General features: G+C 36.4%; 3 protein-coding genes and 1 long non-coding RNA gene across 6 annotated transcripts in view; 2 read left to right on the top strand and 2 right to left on the bottom strand.

Moving 5' to 3' along the window:
• Nucleotides 1-798: 798 nt before the first annotated feature.
• si:ch211-161h7.8 (thiosulfate:glutathione sulfurtransferase) lies at nucleotides 799-4,604 on the bottom strand. 3 transcript variants are annotated; one of them, XM_059524670.1, is made up of 4 exons: nucleotides 4,036-4,604; nucleotides 1,281-1,403; nucleotides 1,037-1,199; nucleotides 799-917 (listed from the first exon to the last, which is right to left on the bottom strand). In XM_059524670.1, exons 2-4 carry the CDS (start codon nucleotides 1,369-1,371, stop codon nucleotides 863-865), a joined length of 309 nt encoding a protein of 102 aa, XP_059380653.1. In that variant the 5' UTR covers nucleotides 1,372-1,403; nucleotides 4,036-4,604; the 3' UTR covers nucleotides 799-862. The 3 variants fall into 3 exon arrangements, with proteins under 3 accessions (XP_059380653.1, XP_059380654.1, XP_059380652.1); XM_059524671.1 differs by lacking the exon at nucleotides 4,036-4,604 and adding an exon at nucleotides 2,648-3,156; XM_059524669.1 differs by lacking the exon at nucleotides 4,036-4,604 and adding an exon at nucleotides 2,514-3,155.
• On the top strand, nucleotides 3,807-18,691 carry kpna1 (karyopherin alpha 1 (importin alpha 5)). Its single transcript, XM_059524655.1, is given in 15 exon segments — nucleotides 3,807-3,878; nucleotides 3,880-3,922; nucleotides 5,641-5,777; nucleotides 6,179-6,292; nucleotides 6,392-6,491; nucleotides 6,581-6,675; nucleotides 6,945-7,076; nucleotides 7,173-7,261; nucleotides 7,340-7,439; nucleotides 11,329-11,492; nucleotides 11,892-11,970; nucleotides 12,065-12,190; nucleotides 13,197-13,324; nucleotides 15,328-15,503; nucleotides 16,928-18,691. Coding segments are annotated over 15 exon segments (1,743 nt in total). The 3' UTR covers nucleotides 17,116-18,691.
• On the bottom strand, nucleotides 6,112-11,433 carry LOC132116093 (uncharacterized). Its single transcript, XR_009425599.1, has 2 exons — nucleotides 11,296-11,433; nucleotides 6,112-6,256 (listed from the first exon to the last, which is right to left on the bottom strand). It is a non-coding gene; the product is annotated as an uncharacterized LOC132116093 (long non-coding RNA).
• nktr (natural killer cell triggering receptor) overlaps nucleotides 13,665-19,045 on the top strand; it is a 150,688-nt gene continuing 145,307 nt past the window's right edge. Inside the window, exon 1 of the mRNA XM_059524639.1 lies at nucleotides 13,665-13,668. The gene's annotated coding sequence lies outside the window, so the exon portion shown is untranslated. The remainder of the gene's footprint in view (nucleotides 13,669-19,045) is intronic.

Raw genomic sequence — 19,045 nt, 5'->3', positions numbered from 1 at the left:
AAAATGTCCAGTCGCTTGATTAAATATGAAGGAGCAATTTTTCATTATTTATCTGAAATAGGTTTGCTCCATCCGTTTTCTGATAAATTAAATATAATTAATATAATGATAATAATTAATGTGTTATTATTCTATTTTAAAAGCAACTCCAATACACTAAGTCATTCAGATTTATATAGTTGTAAATAGCAAAATATGAAAAGATTGTCAGTTTCATCTGTCAGAATTTGTGACGATCGTATTCAGTGAGACACAGGAGAGAGTAGATCCAATTGCAGATATTTATTTAATATAGGGTAATCCAAATCGTTATCAAACACAGCCAAGGTCAAAACCAAAAAGGCAGTCCAAAACAAATAAACAAAGGAAAGGGACAGGAAAGGGAACTCGGAAAACGAGGGGTCTCGGAGGACGAGAAGACAATGAGGAATCTCGGAGGATGAGAAGACTGGAAACACGAAAGGTAAGGACTCCATACAGACAACATGGAAAGACAGGTATTTATAGGGAGGCTAATGACAATTAAGTGAATGCACCTGGTGCAATTAGCAGGAGTGCAATTACTGTGATGACAGGACAAGACTATTGGAATACTAGTGCCTATGGTGAAGTGCCTAAGGGGAAGTGAGCCCACTAGTGGACACCCAGGGAAACAGAGACTAGACAGCGTGACAGAATTTCCCCAAAAATGGTCCAGTGAAGAATCAAGCAAGAGCCTTTTAAAAACATTTTAATAAAGCAGATTTGTAAACATATATATATATATATTCACATTTGTTTTTACAGTCCAGAAATAGGTCCAGATTAAAGGTTCAGTTAAAGTAATATAAAGTGATTTTAAAATGCGGCTCAATTTGTCCTGTTACTTCTTCTCATGCTCTTCCCAGTTAATGTATCCACCTGCATAATGCCGTGCCCTGAAAAGACCAAGAAAACAAGTTGATCCTCTAACAACAAGGAATATTTCATTAATTCAAACATCCACATGTTATGAGTTCTGGGCTTATAATGAGATCAGTATGTATGTTTTCAATACTTAGAGAATCCCAGACGATGAGCGATTTCAAGAGCAGTCAAACTCCTTTTCCCACTTCGGCAATGGAAAACTATGTCATTGTCTTCCTTTTTAGGGGCTTTCACCCCAAATTGCTGTTGAAACTGTAGTGATGGGAGTTTCAGTGACTCCTCAAGCTGTCCCACTGAGAGACACATAAACAACTGAGAGTGATTGTGCATACTGAAACAAGAAACACTGATTCTTCACTTTAGTAGTGACTTACAAGGAATGTTGACAGAATCGGGAATCCGGCCAGCCTGGAATTCATCCGGATTCCTGACATCAAAAAGCTGCACACTGTGATTGGCCAGCATAGCTTTGAGCTGTTCGTATGTCACAACTGATGCTGAAAATGTGAAAATGAATCAAAATGAGTTGATATTCTATTGTATGTTCATTAATTCAAAATCATGCAACATAAAAACAAGATTTTTGCCAAAGAATCCTGCTTTTCATCGTTAGTAGACACATAAAGGCTGTGAGTTTGGTTAGAGGGATACAAAAGACAAGTTAAACAATTGTTTTGCTATAATAAGCAGAAGCAAAAACAGAACAAAACAATTGCTAAGTGGTTAAGTCAGTACAATTGACCACATTTTAAAGCACAATGCAGTCCATGAATAATTACTGACTGCTTTAAAACATAGTAAATCAATAAATAAATCCATTCATTCATCGAAAAGAGGGCATACTTTGACATGTGTTATTCAAGAATATAAGTAGAGATAATTGGGAACTGGACCAAAGTCCAGAGTTCCTATATAGCCTAATAAATTGCAGTTTATACATGACATCACAGTCTCTTTATCGTTTATCATGTTAATAAATGGTTCCTTTAAATATACTGTAGCTTTTGGACTCAATTTATAAATGAAATGACAAATAAATGAAATTACAATTAAGTAAATAATAATAATAATAGTCAATATTATAAACACTGGTATTTCTTAATTATAACTATGTATTGTAATTATTTTACACCACCCCTCCTCTAAATTAAACAACAACTAAAATAAATGACAATGAATGAATGAATGAACGAGAGAATTAACTTAAAAGATCACATACTTTGATGTGTGTTTTTGTGAATATCATGGTATTTTTTTTAGAGATAATTGGGGATTGAACCAAAGTCCAAGATTCCTATATAATCAATGACCCTTTACTTGACAAAGCAGACTTTACTAAACTATGTCTTGTTTATATGAAGTAACTTATATTTGACTTAAATGTATAAATAAAAAGCTAAATATTTACAATGACAATGAATTAATTACTAAAAAGTATATAAATAAAAAGACAGTAAATATATAAATGTATTCACAAACTATAAATAAATATATATATTAATTAATTCACTTGAAAGATTGCATCCTCAGATGTGTGTTTTTCGTGAATATCTTAAAAAAAATTGGAATTGGAAAAAAACATCTAAAGTATCTAAATCACCCTTTACCTGACATTGCAGACTTCACTGAAATACGGCCTCTAAAATGTATAATGTCTTGCAAAAGATGATCAGTTTTATCTGCAATAATTAAATCCACTTATTTTGGGAGGATGAAGTGCCTCTTCCACCAGCAGCTTTACCTGGATCAGGTTGTCCGCCACTGTGATTGACGGTTGAAGTCTTCAGTCCACATGATCAGATAACTCTACCATGATAAACAGGTTTAATGATAGCAAACACGCACAAACTACGTAACACCTGAAGAGATACCATCACTGGTGCAGTAACAATGACAGTGCAAATGAAAAGTCGGCCTGTCTATTATACCTGTCTTTACGAGAGAAGACAAGACAGATTATCTGCTGCCCTCTAGCGACATGTGAAAGACACCTGGAGGATATTTCCAGGAAGGATGAGACAATATGAGATATATTTGACTGGTAATTAAATAGGGCTATATCTGTTGTGAAGTCTATAATGTACAGCAGCGCTAAGGGATTCATGAGATAAAACAACATAGCAGTGTTGCGCATCGCATTATTTTATTCAGGTTGCCAGATCCCCATTATTAATGACTCTTAGTTTTCCAAAAATGTGTGACATACATTTTTTTTTACTTGGTTAAACTCTGTATTATACGAAATCTTTATTATATGTTAAAGAATACTTCATTTAAATATAGTTTTTACTTTATTTTAGACTTTTTTCCCGTTGGCTACATAGATTAAGCCAATCTTTGTAGTGTAAAAAGAGAAACATTCAACATATGATACAGTGCAGCGAAGAAGACTAAACCTCGTTACTCAGTATTGCCAGATCTTGCTGGAAAAAACACCTTCTTGAAAAAAAAGATAAGACCATAGTAAACCATAATAATGTGTGTAGGCTATGTGTACGTATGTGTACAAGCACACGTCTGTCTCTCTCTCTCTCTTTAAATAATATATCTTTAATTCGTGCACGTATGCATAATTTGGGCAGGGGACTAAAGAAAAATAAAAAAGTTTAAATCGAATAATAATAATTGTATAATGTATAGCTCATAATTTAGGCTATGCAAGTGAGCATATGTGACAGATGCGATCAGTGGGCTATTAATTTCAACTTTATTTATTTGATACAGAGGTCATAAAGCACAAGCAAGCCGAGATGCGTTTCGTTGTCCTACATAAACTCAAAACATCTGTCCACCCCGCGATTATCCATATTTTTAAGCTCCATTATGAAAAAAAAAGGAAAAAACACAGGGTTTATTATAAGTGGACATGGCAACACGGTTCGTTCCATCGAGAAGCAGACATGCGCTTCGCACACGATGTCCTCTCCCAGTGCGCATGCTCTGTTTCACTTTACCGGCTGAGGCACAAGGGCTAGCAGCTTAAACGACGCAGGGATAAACGAGACAATTTTGACAGGTCAGTGCGCCACTGTGGATTATGTGTGTTTTAGTGGTTTTATTCCATCAATATGTTGTTCAATTTAAAAGGTAAAAATATTAAAACATAATACAAGCCAGCAGTCTGACAACCTTGTCGGGTGGGTTAGCAGGGGAGCTAACAGAGGCTGCTGCGCAGATCTGGGAGGGGGAGGCGAGTCTGGCGTTAAGACGATATTACCAGCAAACCGGCGTTTCAGTCGATGATCACGACCATTTGAGGAGCTAAAATGAAATGTATTGACTTGAATCGATCGTCTCCGCGTCACTAGCGCTATGTACGTTTGGATTGTGGTGTTTGGCGGGGTGTTTTTAGCTGGAGATGGTTGGATGGGTCGTTCCCCTTCACTGCGGGCTCAAGCGCCTCTGCCAGTGAGAAGCGGGTTAAAGACACTGTCAGATCCAGGCAAGATACGTTTCTTGCTTATATCTTAATATTCTTTTTAGTCATTGAAGGCAAAACGCCACAAGTGAATAAAGTAAAATTATAACTAATAGATGTCACTGTACTTCCCCAGTTGGTTAGTCACAATAACGTTACAATAAAACAACGACTTTGCATTTCTGAAATATTATGCTTAATTATGTATATGTGGCCAAGTTTAATTAAATATTCACTTATTTGAACACATTTCCAAAACAGCAAACTGAACATTAGATAAAACCAGGTTATTTCTTTTCTTTTTTTCTTTTTTTTGCTAACATATTAGGTCAAAAAATTGACAAATAAAGGTTTTTACCATTTAGAATTATTTTATCACTCCACAAATAAATAAAAATAATGTCAACAGGTGGACAAAAATGACAAAAAAATTACAATTAATATACAATTACAATACATTTTTGTTGTTGTTTTTAAGAATTAAATTTTATATGAATGATATATATAGACAAAACCCTCTGTAAAAACCATCATAATATAGAAAGGAATAAAATTGAGTTTGGTTTAAGTTCTACTGAAGTAGAGATGCACGAGAAAAAAGGAAAGAAAAATAATTTTGAGAAAACAGCCTTATCAAAGAAATTGAAATTTACAGAAGCAAATAGATAAAGTGTTATTTAAAAAAAAAACTTTATTTTGCGTGGTTTCTTTCCACTAGTATGAAAAAGTGTCATGGAAGCAAAAAAGCCCAAAATCATCTTCTGCCTTCACTTTAAAGTGCCCACATCTCAAAATCCAGTCAACAACCGATGGATAGAACCATCCAGTCACCAGACTATACTTTATTTTCTGATTTCTGAACCCGTTAACAGTCTGATACCCACAGTACAGAAGAAAAAACCTATTGCTACTTCCGTTTCATAATTCTTTATCTTCTTGATTTCGACTGTTTTTATTTGCAAGAGAATGATTGAAAGGAGCCGAGCTCTGGCTACATTGACACAAAACCTCAACATATATATTTTTTTTAGTTTAACCCAGCATTTAAGTGACTGAATGGTCATTTTAGTATGTTACAGCTCTGACTAAATTAATATTCTCTATTTTTGCTGCTGTCAGATTAGTTATGTCACAAACAACCGATGTTCATGCATATCTGGCATTATGATTGTTGTATGTGTCCACTGCTGATAGAAACAAGTGACATTAAATGATCTCTCAAAGCCTGTCATCTAGCTGAGATCAAGCAACTATTTTAACTATTGAGTCTTGGTGACTTCTCTTGTGCTCATCTTGCTTTGATCATCTCTTTCCAGCAGGCAACATCATGAGTCAGGGGAAGGACAATGCGCGTCTCAAAAGCTATAAAAACAAATCACTCAACACGGATGAGATGAGGAGGAGGAGGGAGGAAGAGGGCCTCCAACTTCGCAAACAAAAGAAAGATGAACAAGTAGGAGAATTGGAGATATAAGAGTGGATTTGTGGATATTTGCTTTGTATATAGTTATTGTACTCTGATGTTGTTGTTTTTCTAGTTTGTTCACATGTATGTATTTATTCACACATACTGTATGTATGTATATAATACTATATATATATATATATATATATATATATATATATATATATACTCTCAAATACTAAAACAGTAACATCTTATTAAAATCACAGTATTTACAATGTTTAAGAGAATCATCCTACAGATACGATACAGGAGAGAATATTTTAACAATAATAAAAACATAGCTCGCTTGCTCCTTCAAAGAAAAGAAGTGCAACATTAGTACTGATATGTGGCGCATGTTGGTATTTTTATTGAGCACAGTGAGCTGAGAGCTTGTGTTCTTTCAGCTGTTCAAGCGCAGAAATGTGGCCACAGTGCAGGAGGATGGAACACTGGAGGATGATGGAATGTCAGACAGTGGATACCTGGAATCACAGGCCAACAATATGGACCAAATCACAGTGAGAAAGATAAAAAAAATTGCTAGTCATAGTGTTTTACTTATCAGTGAAAAAAATCTAGAATAGATTATTCTCATTTCTGTCTTTCCATCATCAAAGGGAAGTGTTATTTCTGAGGACATGATACAGATGATCTTCTCCAGTTCCCCAGAGCAACAGCTCATAGGAACACAGCGCTTCAGAAAGCTCTTATCTAAAGGTGAAAGACCCCGAAGACTGAAATTCGTGCATTTGCATAATCACATTTATGAGAAAACAATGCTAATTCCATTTTTAACTCTCCATTAGAGCCTAATCCCCCTATTGATGAGGTTATTGCCACCTCTGGTGTCGTGGAGCGATTTGTTGAGTTCCTGAAAAGAAGAGAGAACTGCACGCTACAGGTGAGCCCAGCATGCTGTATCTAAGTGATATTAAAATGAACCATACAGCCTTAGAAGCAGAAGAACAGCCTGCAGACATATCCCGTAAGTTAGAGCAGTGAGACAGTGAGTCATCCGGCATGGATCTCTCCCAGCACATGCTCACACTATTGGAATGTGTATATTCTGCAAGTGTCCTTGCTATCTTCATTTAATCCTCTTGGCTCTAGAATGGTGCATTAGTGAATGCTTTTCTGTAGTATGATGACAGGCGTTTTGTCTCTGTGTAGTTTGAAGCAGCATGGGTTCTGACTAACATCGCCTCAGGAACATCCCACCAGACACGCGTGGTCATCCAGGCTGGGGCGGTGCCCATTTTCATTGAGATGCTCAGCTCAGATTTCGAGGATGTACAGGAACAGGTGAGCATCTTGCTGAAGGCGCACAAATGGATCCAGATAGGTATTAAAAAAAAAAATAGGACTAACTGTGATTGAAACTGTCTTTTTGCACTGCAGGCAGTGTGGGCTTTAGGCAATATTGCAGGTGACAGCACTGAGTGCAGGGACTATGTTCTGGACTGCAATATTCTACCCTCTTTAGTACAGTAAGTCATGCAACCATTTGTTTTCGAACAACTGTACTGTTGAGTAGTTATTCTAATGATGCAAATTCTCATTCTCAGGTTGTTGGCTAAACAAAACCGTCTGACTATGATGAGGAATGCAGTTTGGGCTCTGTCTAACCTGTGCAGGGGGAAAAACCCACCCCCAGATTTTGCCAAGGTAAAAGTCACCTCCTTTTGTTTCCATGCAGTTCAGTACACATTATGTAGTGATGAGTGATTTTTACAACATACATTGTTCCAAAGTAGATTTCTAGAAATGGACAATATTATCTCTCTCTCTCTATATATATATATATAGATAGATAATATAAGTAGTGTGCTGTCAAATGATTAACTGCATACAAAATAAAAGTTTTTGTTTGCATAATATATGTGTTGTGTATATTTATTATGTATATATAAATACACACACATACAGTATGTTTTTTGAAATAAAATTACATGTATTTACATGTTCATATTTATATTCATAAAATATTTATTATAAATAAATATTTAATATAGAAACATATTTTTCTGAAAGTGAAGTGAAAGTGAAGTGACATTCAGCCAAGTATGGTGACCCATACTCGGAATTTGTGCTCTGCGTTTAACCCATCCAAAGTGCACACACACAGAGCAGTGAACACACACACACACACACACACACACTGTGAGCACACACCCGGAGCAGTGGGCAGCCATTTATGCTGCGGCGCCCGGGGAGCAGTTGGGGGTTCGATGCCTTGCTCAGGGGCACCTAAGTCATGGTATTGAAGGTGGAGAGAGAACTGTACATGCACTCCCCCCACCCACAATTCCTGCCGGCCCGGGACTCGAACTCACAACCTTTCGATTGGGAGTCCGACTCTCTAACCATTAGGCCACAACTTCTGAAATGTATACATGCATGTGTGTGTTTATATATGCATAATAAATACACAGTGCACATACATATATTTTGTAAACAAAACTTTTGTTTTAGATGAGATTACTCCCTATTAATCATTTGACAGCACTAATATATATATATATATTAGGAGTGTAACGGTACGTGTATTCGTACCGGACCGTTTCGGTACAGGGCTTTCGGTACAGTGCACGTGTGTACCGAATAACCGAATGCAATATTTTGTGTGCGGAACCATAGGTAGATTTTCGTGTTTCCAAACGGACATATTAAGTGGCAGAAGTCTCCGCGTTCAGTGCAAATCCCGCCCTGCAGCTGATTCTAAGGCCGGTGACACACTGGCGTGTGAGCGTGGCGTTTCTGCTGCGTGTCAGTTGCGTTACAGCTACAAAACGATTGTAATTCAAACGCAGCTCCCGTCAGCATTTAAACAGACCTTTGCTCTTAATTCCGATCGGTCCAACGCAATAACGAAATGTGAGCAGGTCTAAAAACTGAAACTGTTGATGATGCACTTTACACTTTGGATAAGTTATATATATATTTTATATTTTTCATTTATGTGATATTGGTTTGAGACTGAGAGTATTTTATTTAGTGGAGAACTTTGCAGCAGTATTTTATTTCTTATTCTTTTTTTTATTTTATATATATATTATTAAAAAGTTTTTTTAAAAAGTGTAAACATTGTTAAAAAAAAAGTTTATAGTAATAAACAACCTGCAGTTTAATGTTTGCATTTCTTTCCCTTACTGTACCGAAAATGAACCGAACCATGACTTTAAAACCGAGGTACCTACCGAACCGTGATTTTTGCATACCGTTACATAGTGCTGGGCGGTAAACCGGTTCATACCGAAAACCGGTGTATATTTTCGTTACGATGTTTATTTTGACTGTACCGCCATACCGGTGTATTTAATTACTCAGCGTTCGGAACGAACGTTATGTTGCGCTGCGGCCGCGGGACACTGTTTCAGACGGACCCTTTACAATGTTGCACTTCTAAGTAGCGACTGCGAGGCGTGGTGAGGGTAAACTCAGCAGTGCTCTGGTGTTACGTTATAATGCCTGTTTCACAAATAGTCTATTTTTGCTGTGCTGCAGGCGCTGAATTAAAGTGAAAGCGCATTGTTTGCGGGAAAAATGAACATGGATTGACATGGAAACGCAGTCACATGGGTTTTTGGCTAGGTTTAAAACAAGAAAAAGAGCACTTTTAGATAAACAAGGAAAACAATATGTTAACTTTTATGGAAGCAGAAAAACAAAGTTCATTAAGACCTGTGGGATTGCTTGTGATAAAGATTTAAATGCACGAGACTGTTTCTGTCTGTGGTGTTTTAATTTTAAATATTTTAACAAGTAGGCTAAATATTGTTTAAATGTTTTGCCGCTTGCTTGAGCAGCTTATTATACAAACCTAGAAGTCAAATGCATGAATAATGCGTTGTTTATATTTATTGAGTTTAAACTAATGTCTATATGAAAGATTGTTTTGTGATAAAAGACTTACGATGCTGAAAAAAAAAATATATATATATATAAAAAAAAAAAAAATATATATATATATATATATATATATATATATATATATATATATATATATATATATATATAATTTTTTTTTTTTTTTACATGATATGAAATCAAAACAATGAACAAATGTGTTTGTGGACTAAGCTGACGCGGATCAGTAGTGGACTGCAAACACGTCCTGTGTGAAAGCACAATGAGTCCGTGCTGCGGACTGCATATGCACTGCAGGCAGATTATGCATATATAATATCCATTTTATGCAAGTGCTGTCGGGCTAAAACACGAGCAATTTACTCCAGCACCTTAGCCGCAAGCACGTCTTGGAATATCAACCAGCAGAAAATGCATTGTACACCATAAAAAAAAAAACATCATAAACCGGAAAACCGGTATAATTTTGAAAAAAAAAAACGGTATATACATTTTTGGTCAAACCGCCCAGCACTACCGTTACACCCCTAATATATAAATATATATAGGATTGGATATTTAATTGTGCCAAGCTCATTTCCCCCTTTTTTACATTTAGGTTACCTTTATGTTGTGATGCACAAATTCACTTGTAGTGATTTAAACAGATTAACTTTAGTTTTTAATTTATTTAAATAAAGTAGTTGTGCCATTTGTGACAGTTGTGACATAAAAAAAAATTGGTTTGTTGTTATTGGACTTGTAACATTACTGAATAATGCTAAATAATTAAAATAACAATGCCTTATAATGTACCATTCAAAAGTTTGTTATGAATTTTTTTTTAACAATACTTTTATTCAGCAAGGGCATGTTAAATATAAACAAACTTTTATAGTGTTACAGTAGATAACTGTTACTAAAAATTCTGTTCTTTTTCCAATTTAAATTCATCAAAGAATCCTAATGTCTGTTGATAATGTAAATTATAAATGTACTTCATCACATTACTTTTTTAACTTAATTTTTTTATCAAATAAATGTAGCCATGGTAAGCATAAGACATTTTTAGTGTGTGTTTGTGGAGCAAACAAAGTTGAGGCTCAAGTTGAGATATCTAAATATTGCAAGAAGGGGCAACCCACAAACTACTGTCACATTATTATAGCTTGAGACAATTGACTAAAGCAAATAATTTATTAACAGCCAGAGGCCCATCTTTACAGTAAGAGTGGCTGAATCCGTTTAACTATTAGCTGTTATTGTACAAAACACTCTGGCACTGCTTTGGATAAAAGCATCTTCCAAATTAGTAAATGAAAATGAGGAGAGCATGAAAGATGAAAGTGCCTGATAAATGATAAGCAAGCACATAAACAGTCAGTTCTTGCTTCATTTCGCGAGCTACAAACCTCAGTGCTGTTGCTGTGGGTGGCATGCACACGTCATCGTGGTCATGTTTGCTCAAGCTAGAACATGTTATTAATAATTATGCTTAATTAAGTTAATGTTGATTTACAATTTAATGATAATGTAAATTAATTTTTGTTTACGATACAATGACATTGATTAATGTATAATAAACAAAAAAGAAATGAAAAATATTAAACCAACATAAATCAATATTAACTTGATTATTAAGTAATTTAATTAAATCTAATTAAGTAATACACACCTTTATCTGAGTTGTATTTGTTTTTTAATGCAGGTGTCGCCGTGTCTCAGCGTTCTGTCCTGGCTGCTCTTTGTGAATGATACCGACATTTTGGCTGATGCATGCTGGGCTCTTTCTTATCTGTCTGATGGTCCCAATGAGAAGATCCAGGCTGTTATCGACTCAGGAGTCTGCCGCAGACTAGTGGAGCTGCTGCTGTAAGACATGAAAAACAGATGGAAAGAATAATGAATAATTTAATCCAGCGATTCTCAACCAGTGTGACTCCAAGACCCAATTATCAACAACAATATTTGAAGGCCCATGACTCTTTTAGTCATTTGTGATTGGCTGAATACCGATAAATAATGTTAGAGCTTGGCATAACTTTAAAAATATATATTCGTTATAAATATGCAGAATGAATTATAATATTTCATTTCCTTAATATGACCTTTCAAGTCTAAAAATCACACTTTTGGACCCAAGTCCCTACAGGTTGAGAACCACTGGCTTAGGCTTTTAAGATGGCTTCTCTCTTTTGTATTTTTATGGGTGCTACTTCAAATCCTTAGAATGACAACAGTTTTCTGAGCTGTTGTTTTCATGTTTTCCAGACATGCAGAATATAAGGTGGTGTCTCCTGCTCTGAGAGCCGTGGGGAACATAGTAACAGGAGATGACCTACAGACTCAGGTAAAACAACTGTACTTTTTTTTGTCCTCTACAGTAATGTTGTAGCCATTACATGCTTAGGGTGTAAAATTTATAATTTTTTTCTCACGAACAGGTTATTCTTAACTGCTCTGCCTTGCAAAGTCTTCTTCACCTGCTGAGTAGCCCAAAAGAATCTATTAAAAAAGAGGCATGTTGGACCATCTCCAATATCACAGCTGGAAACCGTGCACAAATACAGGTACATGCATGTTTACAGTTAACACATGAATGTTTGGTTGAATGCATGGACCGTAATCTGGATATATTTCTGAGATGAAAAAAAGTAACTTTAACAGGATAAGTTGAAAGGATATTATGGCAAAGTTATTGCTTTCCTTATTCAAACTGACCTTTTTCATGAATATATGATTGACCTGAAGAATGAAAGCTGTATCATACACTTAGCTATATCACCGCTTATCAACACTAGGGGTGTTACAAAACACTTCACAGCTCACGAAATGAGACCAAATACAGATACTTGGTTCACTAGGACGAGACAATACTTCAATACTATTTTTAAGAGATTTTCAATGACAAAATATTTGTCTTTTAATTACAAAAGTAAAACTATGCAGTTGTATTTTGAAATATTTTAACTAGTCTAGGGCTGTAATTAATGATTAATCAGGAGATTAATCAAGTAATCTACCGATTATTTTGACAACTGAGTAATCTGATATTTTTTAGTAACACAAACAGACATAAGTGACACCAGGCTTTAGTATGACTATTTATATATAAACTAACGATGAGGCAATAATAATTGGCTCAAATAAAATATCAAAACCAAGTAATTACATGGTTTTATTGAACAACACTAATAAAATACATAAATGTAATATGCCTGCCTATACATAATATGATCATAACCAACCATTAACTTACCATTAAGAGATCATGTGTGAACAGATTCAACAGAGCTGCGAAAAAATTCTGATTGGCTAGTAATGTTCGTTTGGTTAAGAGTGAAAGCTGTTCTCCTCTCATACCATTGGTAGGTGAACTCACAGACTCAAAATTAATATCAAGTTTTTTTTTCAATGTAGGATCTTTTTTTTTTTCCACAGCCAAATGCTGCATGCCGAAAGTCATTTGTTAAAACATTTTAAGTCCTTGTTTCGGAACAAATTGAATACTCTACAGCTCTGTAAATGCCCTGAGTGTCTGTTTCTTTCTCACAATCTTTGTTTTGATCTTTGCAGATGGTGATGGATGCAGACTTGCTCCCCCCGTTGATTAATATTCTGCAAGTAGCCGAGTTCCGTACAAGGAAGGAGGCGGCCTGGGCCATCACAAATGCCACATCTGGTGGTTCTGCTGAGCAGATCAGGTAAGAAGATAGATCACTGCTTTAGCCTGCTGTTAACCTGTTAGCCAGCACCCCGACGCCCTCGTCCTGAACGCCCCTCAACTTGCACGTGTCAGTGTTTAGGAATAGATTAAATGAAACGGGACAAATTTAATCTTGACAATCTATGTATCATTATAAAGATCTAAGCCTCAAACATCGACGACAGATCGGTTTTTCAATGGAAAGCTTATACAGACTGTATTTGCTACATTTGTGTAAGCAGTACACACAAAAACATGAGCAATGGAAACGATGTACATATCAGATCCGTCGTAATAACGAGTCATAAACACATCCACAGCTGTAAATTCCGGTTTAGTTAGGAAGGTAAGGGTCCACTGAACGACATCTCATGGAGCACGTTTAGTCCAACGAATCAATAACGTTGTAATATGGATCAAAATTCCTTTGTTTACGTTTCAGTTCTTCAGCTACTGAACTGTTTGTGTTCGTTATGGAATAACTCACGGTCAGAAACTGCGTCTTTGTAGTAAAAAAAGGGTATGGTTTTGCAGCGTACAGTGTCACAAACAGAATGAGACAATCCACCGGAAAAAACAATGAATGAAAGATAGACGAAAGATAGTATATTTGAATTTTGGCGCTCCCTCTCTGACGCACCTGTCAGCTGATGGAGGCGGAACTTATAACGATCGCCTTTTTCTTTGTTTCTTTTATTTCTCAACAGTTTTTATAAATGTGAGAGTGTGTTTTATGTTGAATGTGAATGTATCTGCATGATTACCATCTGTTTGAGTGCAAATCAGCCCAAATCAGCTCGCTATTACTGAATGATCATGGCTATCAAATTGAACACGTCTATATGAATAGAGAGAGTGGATTATTTACTGTATGGCACATTTGTGTTATTACCATCTGTATAAGTGGCCATCAGCACTTATTTGAAATATTTACAGGAGTCTCATTTTTCATGATATCTTATTCAGATTTGAAATAGAAACTCATGAGACATGTGGCTTTCAACCCATTACTTTTCTAGATTGCTCCAGGACTCATTTAATGTATTTTTACGTCAAATAAAAAAAATATTTAAGTGTGGTAAAAAAAATTCAATGCACTTCAGTGTCTATAACTTTTAATATTTTTGAGCATTATCAAATCTGGTTGATAAAAAGCTCAAAGGGTCTTCTTTCCAAAGACACCAAAATTATGTTTGTAACACACTGAAGTAGGAAACTGTTACAATTATAAGCTAGGTAGAGCACTTTCAGCTGTGAGTCCCATAATGGGGGGTGCTGGCTAAAGCTGCTTGTCCACCAGCGTCAGATCAATTTTTGTTCCGACGCGACCCCTGTGACGTTTTCGCTGCTTGGGGGCGGAATTTGTGGGCTGGACATGTACGGACGTCATTGTGGGGGAAAAATACTTTTTTATCATTTATTTATCATTTTGCAATGGATCGACGACGAAGACTCGCTATCAGGAACCGGGTGGTCAGCATTGCGGTGTTGTACCTGCGTTGGAAGAGGGGAGACAGCAGTTCTCCAGGCATCATTTTTTTAGCTGGACATTTCTATATATGTCCAGGCTGGAATCATATATAACCGGAAAGTTAGAGACCGCAATAATTACTTTTTCCTCCATTTTCGCGCCTGGAACTTTAAGTATGAAACCATAGCAACGGGCATACACAAATTCTCGCCGCCGAGTTTCCATTGGCTGCTGCCCTGCATTTTGACGCTCTCATTTGCATAAAGTATCCACCGAGATACTTTTTTGATGCGCTGCTGTTGACCTAATCGACGCGACGCGACCCATCATGCTTTGCGGGGCGTTTTTGCTGCCTGACGTAGTTCCATAGGAAATGAATGGGCTTTGACGTCGCGTCAGAAATCGAGACGCTGGTGGACAAGCGGCTTAACAGGTTAACTTGTGTCCCCTGTGACAGTTTGTGATGAGCTCAATTTCTGCATCAGCAACCAAGACGGCTTCACATTTTAATGCTTTAATCTTCTCCTCAGGCATCTTGTTGAGCTTGGCTGCATCAAGCCCTTATGTGACCTCCTGACTCTGATGGATTCGAAGATCGTACAGGTGGCACTGAATGGCTTGGAGAACATCCTAAGACTGGGTGAGCTGGAAGCTAAACGAGGAGGAGGAATCAATCCCTACTGCGCCCTCATTGAAGAAGCGTATGGTATGTTAGTCATCACACTTGCATTTGATTTTCGCATATTTATAAGGATTTCCATATTTTTTGATCTGAGAAGTATGACCCACCCATGTGAATTGTGTAAATTCACTGAAAACTAATAGTCTCTGAGCCGCTTGGTTCACAGTAATTAATGCCCCACACAAACACCATCTCTGCAAGCACTGTGAGTTTGGGTCGCTTGTAATGTGCACTCATAAGCATAATAACTCATCATACTCATGTGACTTAATTATGTACAGTGAATGTATATGTATTGTTTTTAGTAGTGTACATTTATAGCGTGCACAAACATGAGCACTAGAAGGTTTTATTTTTTACCCTGTATCTACACTATTTCACCAAAAGTTTTGACCAGTGTGGGGCATGTTACTTTAAAAAAGTAACTACTGTTGTTAAAGTTACTATTTACTCCTAACAAATAGTAGCTAAGTTAGCAAATGAGTTACATATCAAACTCCCAATATTAAATGTTAAAAGCATGAAATGGACACTAAATGGAATAAATTATTACTATAAAACATTGTACACTAATCTACACTATTTTAATGTTGCTGTAGGACAATGGGAGAGAGACCTATCAAATTCAATATATTATTGTAATTATTATTATGATTATTATAGTGGAACGATAGATGTTTTTTTATGTGAAATGGCAACTTGTGCCAGTGATTTTGCCAGTGACAAACTATTTAGTGCCAAAAATAAATACAATTTAAAAATTAAGTCTGAGTGTACAGGATATACATGCAGTAAAAAAAGGTCTTCCTGCAGTATTCCGCCCAAAAAGGTTTTGTGGTTTAATATTTAAAGGCAAAGAAATTAAGACAGACATGAATATTAATATTGTAATTCTACTGTTGTCCTGTAAAATAAAAAAAATTGTTAATGATGATATTTGTTTTATTGCATTGTTATTATCCTCGTAATATATTTCTTTATCTGCATGATTTTAGTCATATTTTAATAATAATAACAATAACAAAAAATGTATACAAAAAAATTCCAATAATAGCAATTTACGGTAATTTACTGTTGTTTTAATGTCATATAGTAAGAATATTTTTTTTCTTCATTCATCCTTAGCTGATCATATGCCTGTAATTGGTTCTCTGGGGTCTTCAGAACCTTCATTACATCCCAACCTTTCTACAATAAATCCTTGTTAATGTTAAGCAGTGTTAATCCTGCCAACGTCTTTAATTCCAAAGATCAGAATCTCACAATGAGTTTTCACGTTTTTAATTTTTTATTTACATAATTATTTAATAACATATTTAATTAACAACTAAAATCAATTAAAACAAAATATAGACAAAAAATACATATCCTATAAAATATATGTGTAACATTTATATATGGGTCTAGAAAAATAAAAAAGACAACCTTTTCCTATTCCTTTCCATCAGGGTTGGACAAACTGGAGTTTCTACAAGGCCATGAGAACCAGGAGATCTACCAGAAGGCTTTTGACCTGATCGAGCGCTACTTCAGCACAGAGGATGAAGATCCGGCCCTGGCCCCTGCCGTTGATCTCCAGCAGCAGCAGTTCCTTTTCCAGCAGTGTGAGGCTCCCATGGAGGGTTTCCAACTTTAACACTTCCTTTCACCCCCATCTTCTCCAAGAAATCCACCCTGGAGGGTGAGCAACACTCCCCTGACTGAACAGAGCGAAGGATTTAACAAATGAGCATTTCAATTAAGGTGTGATATACAAGAGCGTGTGTTGCCGGTCAACCCATTTCCTCCCTCTTGTCCTACTTCCCTGGACCGGTCCAGAAAGATGGCTCCAGAACGATGTCCTGATGTGGAAAATGTGACCAGTAGATCTTTCATATGACTTATACATCCCACTTCCTTCATTGAACTGTCCTTCGGCCCTTCAAAGCACGCACATCCCATCAGTCCCTCAGCCCGATTCAGGAAAACTGCATCCAGCGGTGACGAAACAGAAGCTAGAAAAGTACAGCTCGTGTGATGTGACTGCAATATTGACTCTGAAAAGGGATCTGCTTTCCACCTGTTGTAAAACACTGGACTGAGCGTGTGACTGTGTTTGCATGTCTCTAAAATCACCCCACTTAAAAAAAGTCACAGCCAACATGCGTCGAAAAACTCAAAAGGATTCTGATAAATGCAAGGCACTTGTATCTTCTCAATTGACCCAGACAACTCAAAAACGGACTAAGGGGTCAGGGCTTTCCGGCTGACAATGCCAGCCAGAGGGTTTCTTTCTTCGACTTGCATCAAACATGCATTCCGACAATGACTGAACTGTACAGGTTCCACATCTCCTTTTAGGGTTAAACATTTGCACCTTTGGAAATCTGGGAGTGGAGTCTTCCCGCTCACTAAGACTGCTGGACAGACAAAAAGTCAGGTCCTGTATCCTGTGCATTAGACCATTTGATACTTCTAACGGACAATTTCACATGAGCGTCATCTTCATCGGCACTTTACGTTCAGAACAGACACCCTTTGTTTAGATTCGAACCTCTGTAGTCTATTTTAGTCCCCCAAAGCGCTTCTCAGGATATTGAGGTGAAGAGGATTGGCACATACCTGCATTATGGGATGTGCTTACAGAAAACACTACGTATTTATGAGCGCCGCCTCATTCTGGCTGAGAAAACTCCAACCCTTGCAAAGCGTCCAACATATTTTAACAAGCTTTTGAAAATTGAGCTGAAAAGGCTTTAGCTTCCTGATATGTGTGTGAGACAAACTTAAATATTAATGTCTAATCATGCTGAATGCGCACACACGTTCAGACACCATATTTGACTAGAACTGTATGAAACAAGTGACTAGAATTGTATATGGAAAAATACAGAGCAGATAATTCAGTTCTGTGTTGTTGTTGTTCTGTTTTGTTTTATTTTATTGTATTTTTGCAAGGGTTAGAATCTCTTAATACCGAAGGTGCCATAATCCTCGTTTTAAAAAAATGGAGGTGGAAAATGACAAATGGACTTTAAAAGAATTTATCAACAAATTTGACCTTAAGATTTACTAGGTATTAGCTCAAGATATGATTGTTTACTTAGGTTTTCTTATTTTAATGTCAGATTCGTCCCAAGAGATGACCAGCTCTTTGTGTTCAATTCTGCTGTCATATTGAGGTTGTGTAACTGTTCTCTGTTGCGCCATTTACATAAATGCTGTTTCATGAAGCTCAGTGGTCAAGTGATTTAATTTGAGATCTGTATAAGACTCTTATTCATCATTGCTTCATTCACAGAAGGGCCAGTCATTATGCTTTCATTCTTACTACACTTGACCTTTTTGACTACGCTCTCATTTTTTCCTATTTAATTTAGTACTAATAGCTATGCTATTTTACTAATGGTTGGTCATTTTAATCAAACACAGACAATAAACAGCAGCTTTAGGACAACCTTAAATTTGCTGAAAATGTACTCACCTTCGGGTCCTCCAAGATGTAGATGAGTTTCTGAATAGATTTGGAGAAATTCAGCATTACCTCATTTGCTCAATAACGGATCCTATGCAGTGAATGGGTGCCA

Source organism: Carassius carassius, chromosome 35, assembly GCF_963082965.1.
Source record: "Carassius carassius chromosome 35, fCarCar2.1, whole genome shotgun sequence".
NCBI lineage: Eukaryota > Metazoa > Chordata > Actinopteri > Cypriniformes > Cyprinidae > Carassius > Carassius carassius.
This window is presented reverse-complemented; position numbering and strand designations above follow the sequence as displayed.

Bases quoted from the DNA above. Each gene is read 5' to 3' on its own strand.
- si:ch211-161h7.8 (XM_059524669.1), bottom strand. The intron at 1,200-1,280 runs GTAAGTCACTAC...TGTGTCTCTCAG, and splicing joins CGATTCTGTCAACATTCCTT to TGGGACAGCTTGAGGAGTCA. The intron at 918-1,036 runs GTATTGAAAACA...TGGTCTTTTCAG, and splicing joins CATCGTCTGGGATTCTCTAA to GGCACGGCATTATGCAGGTG.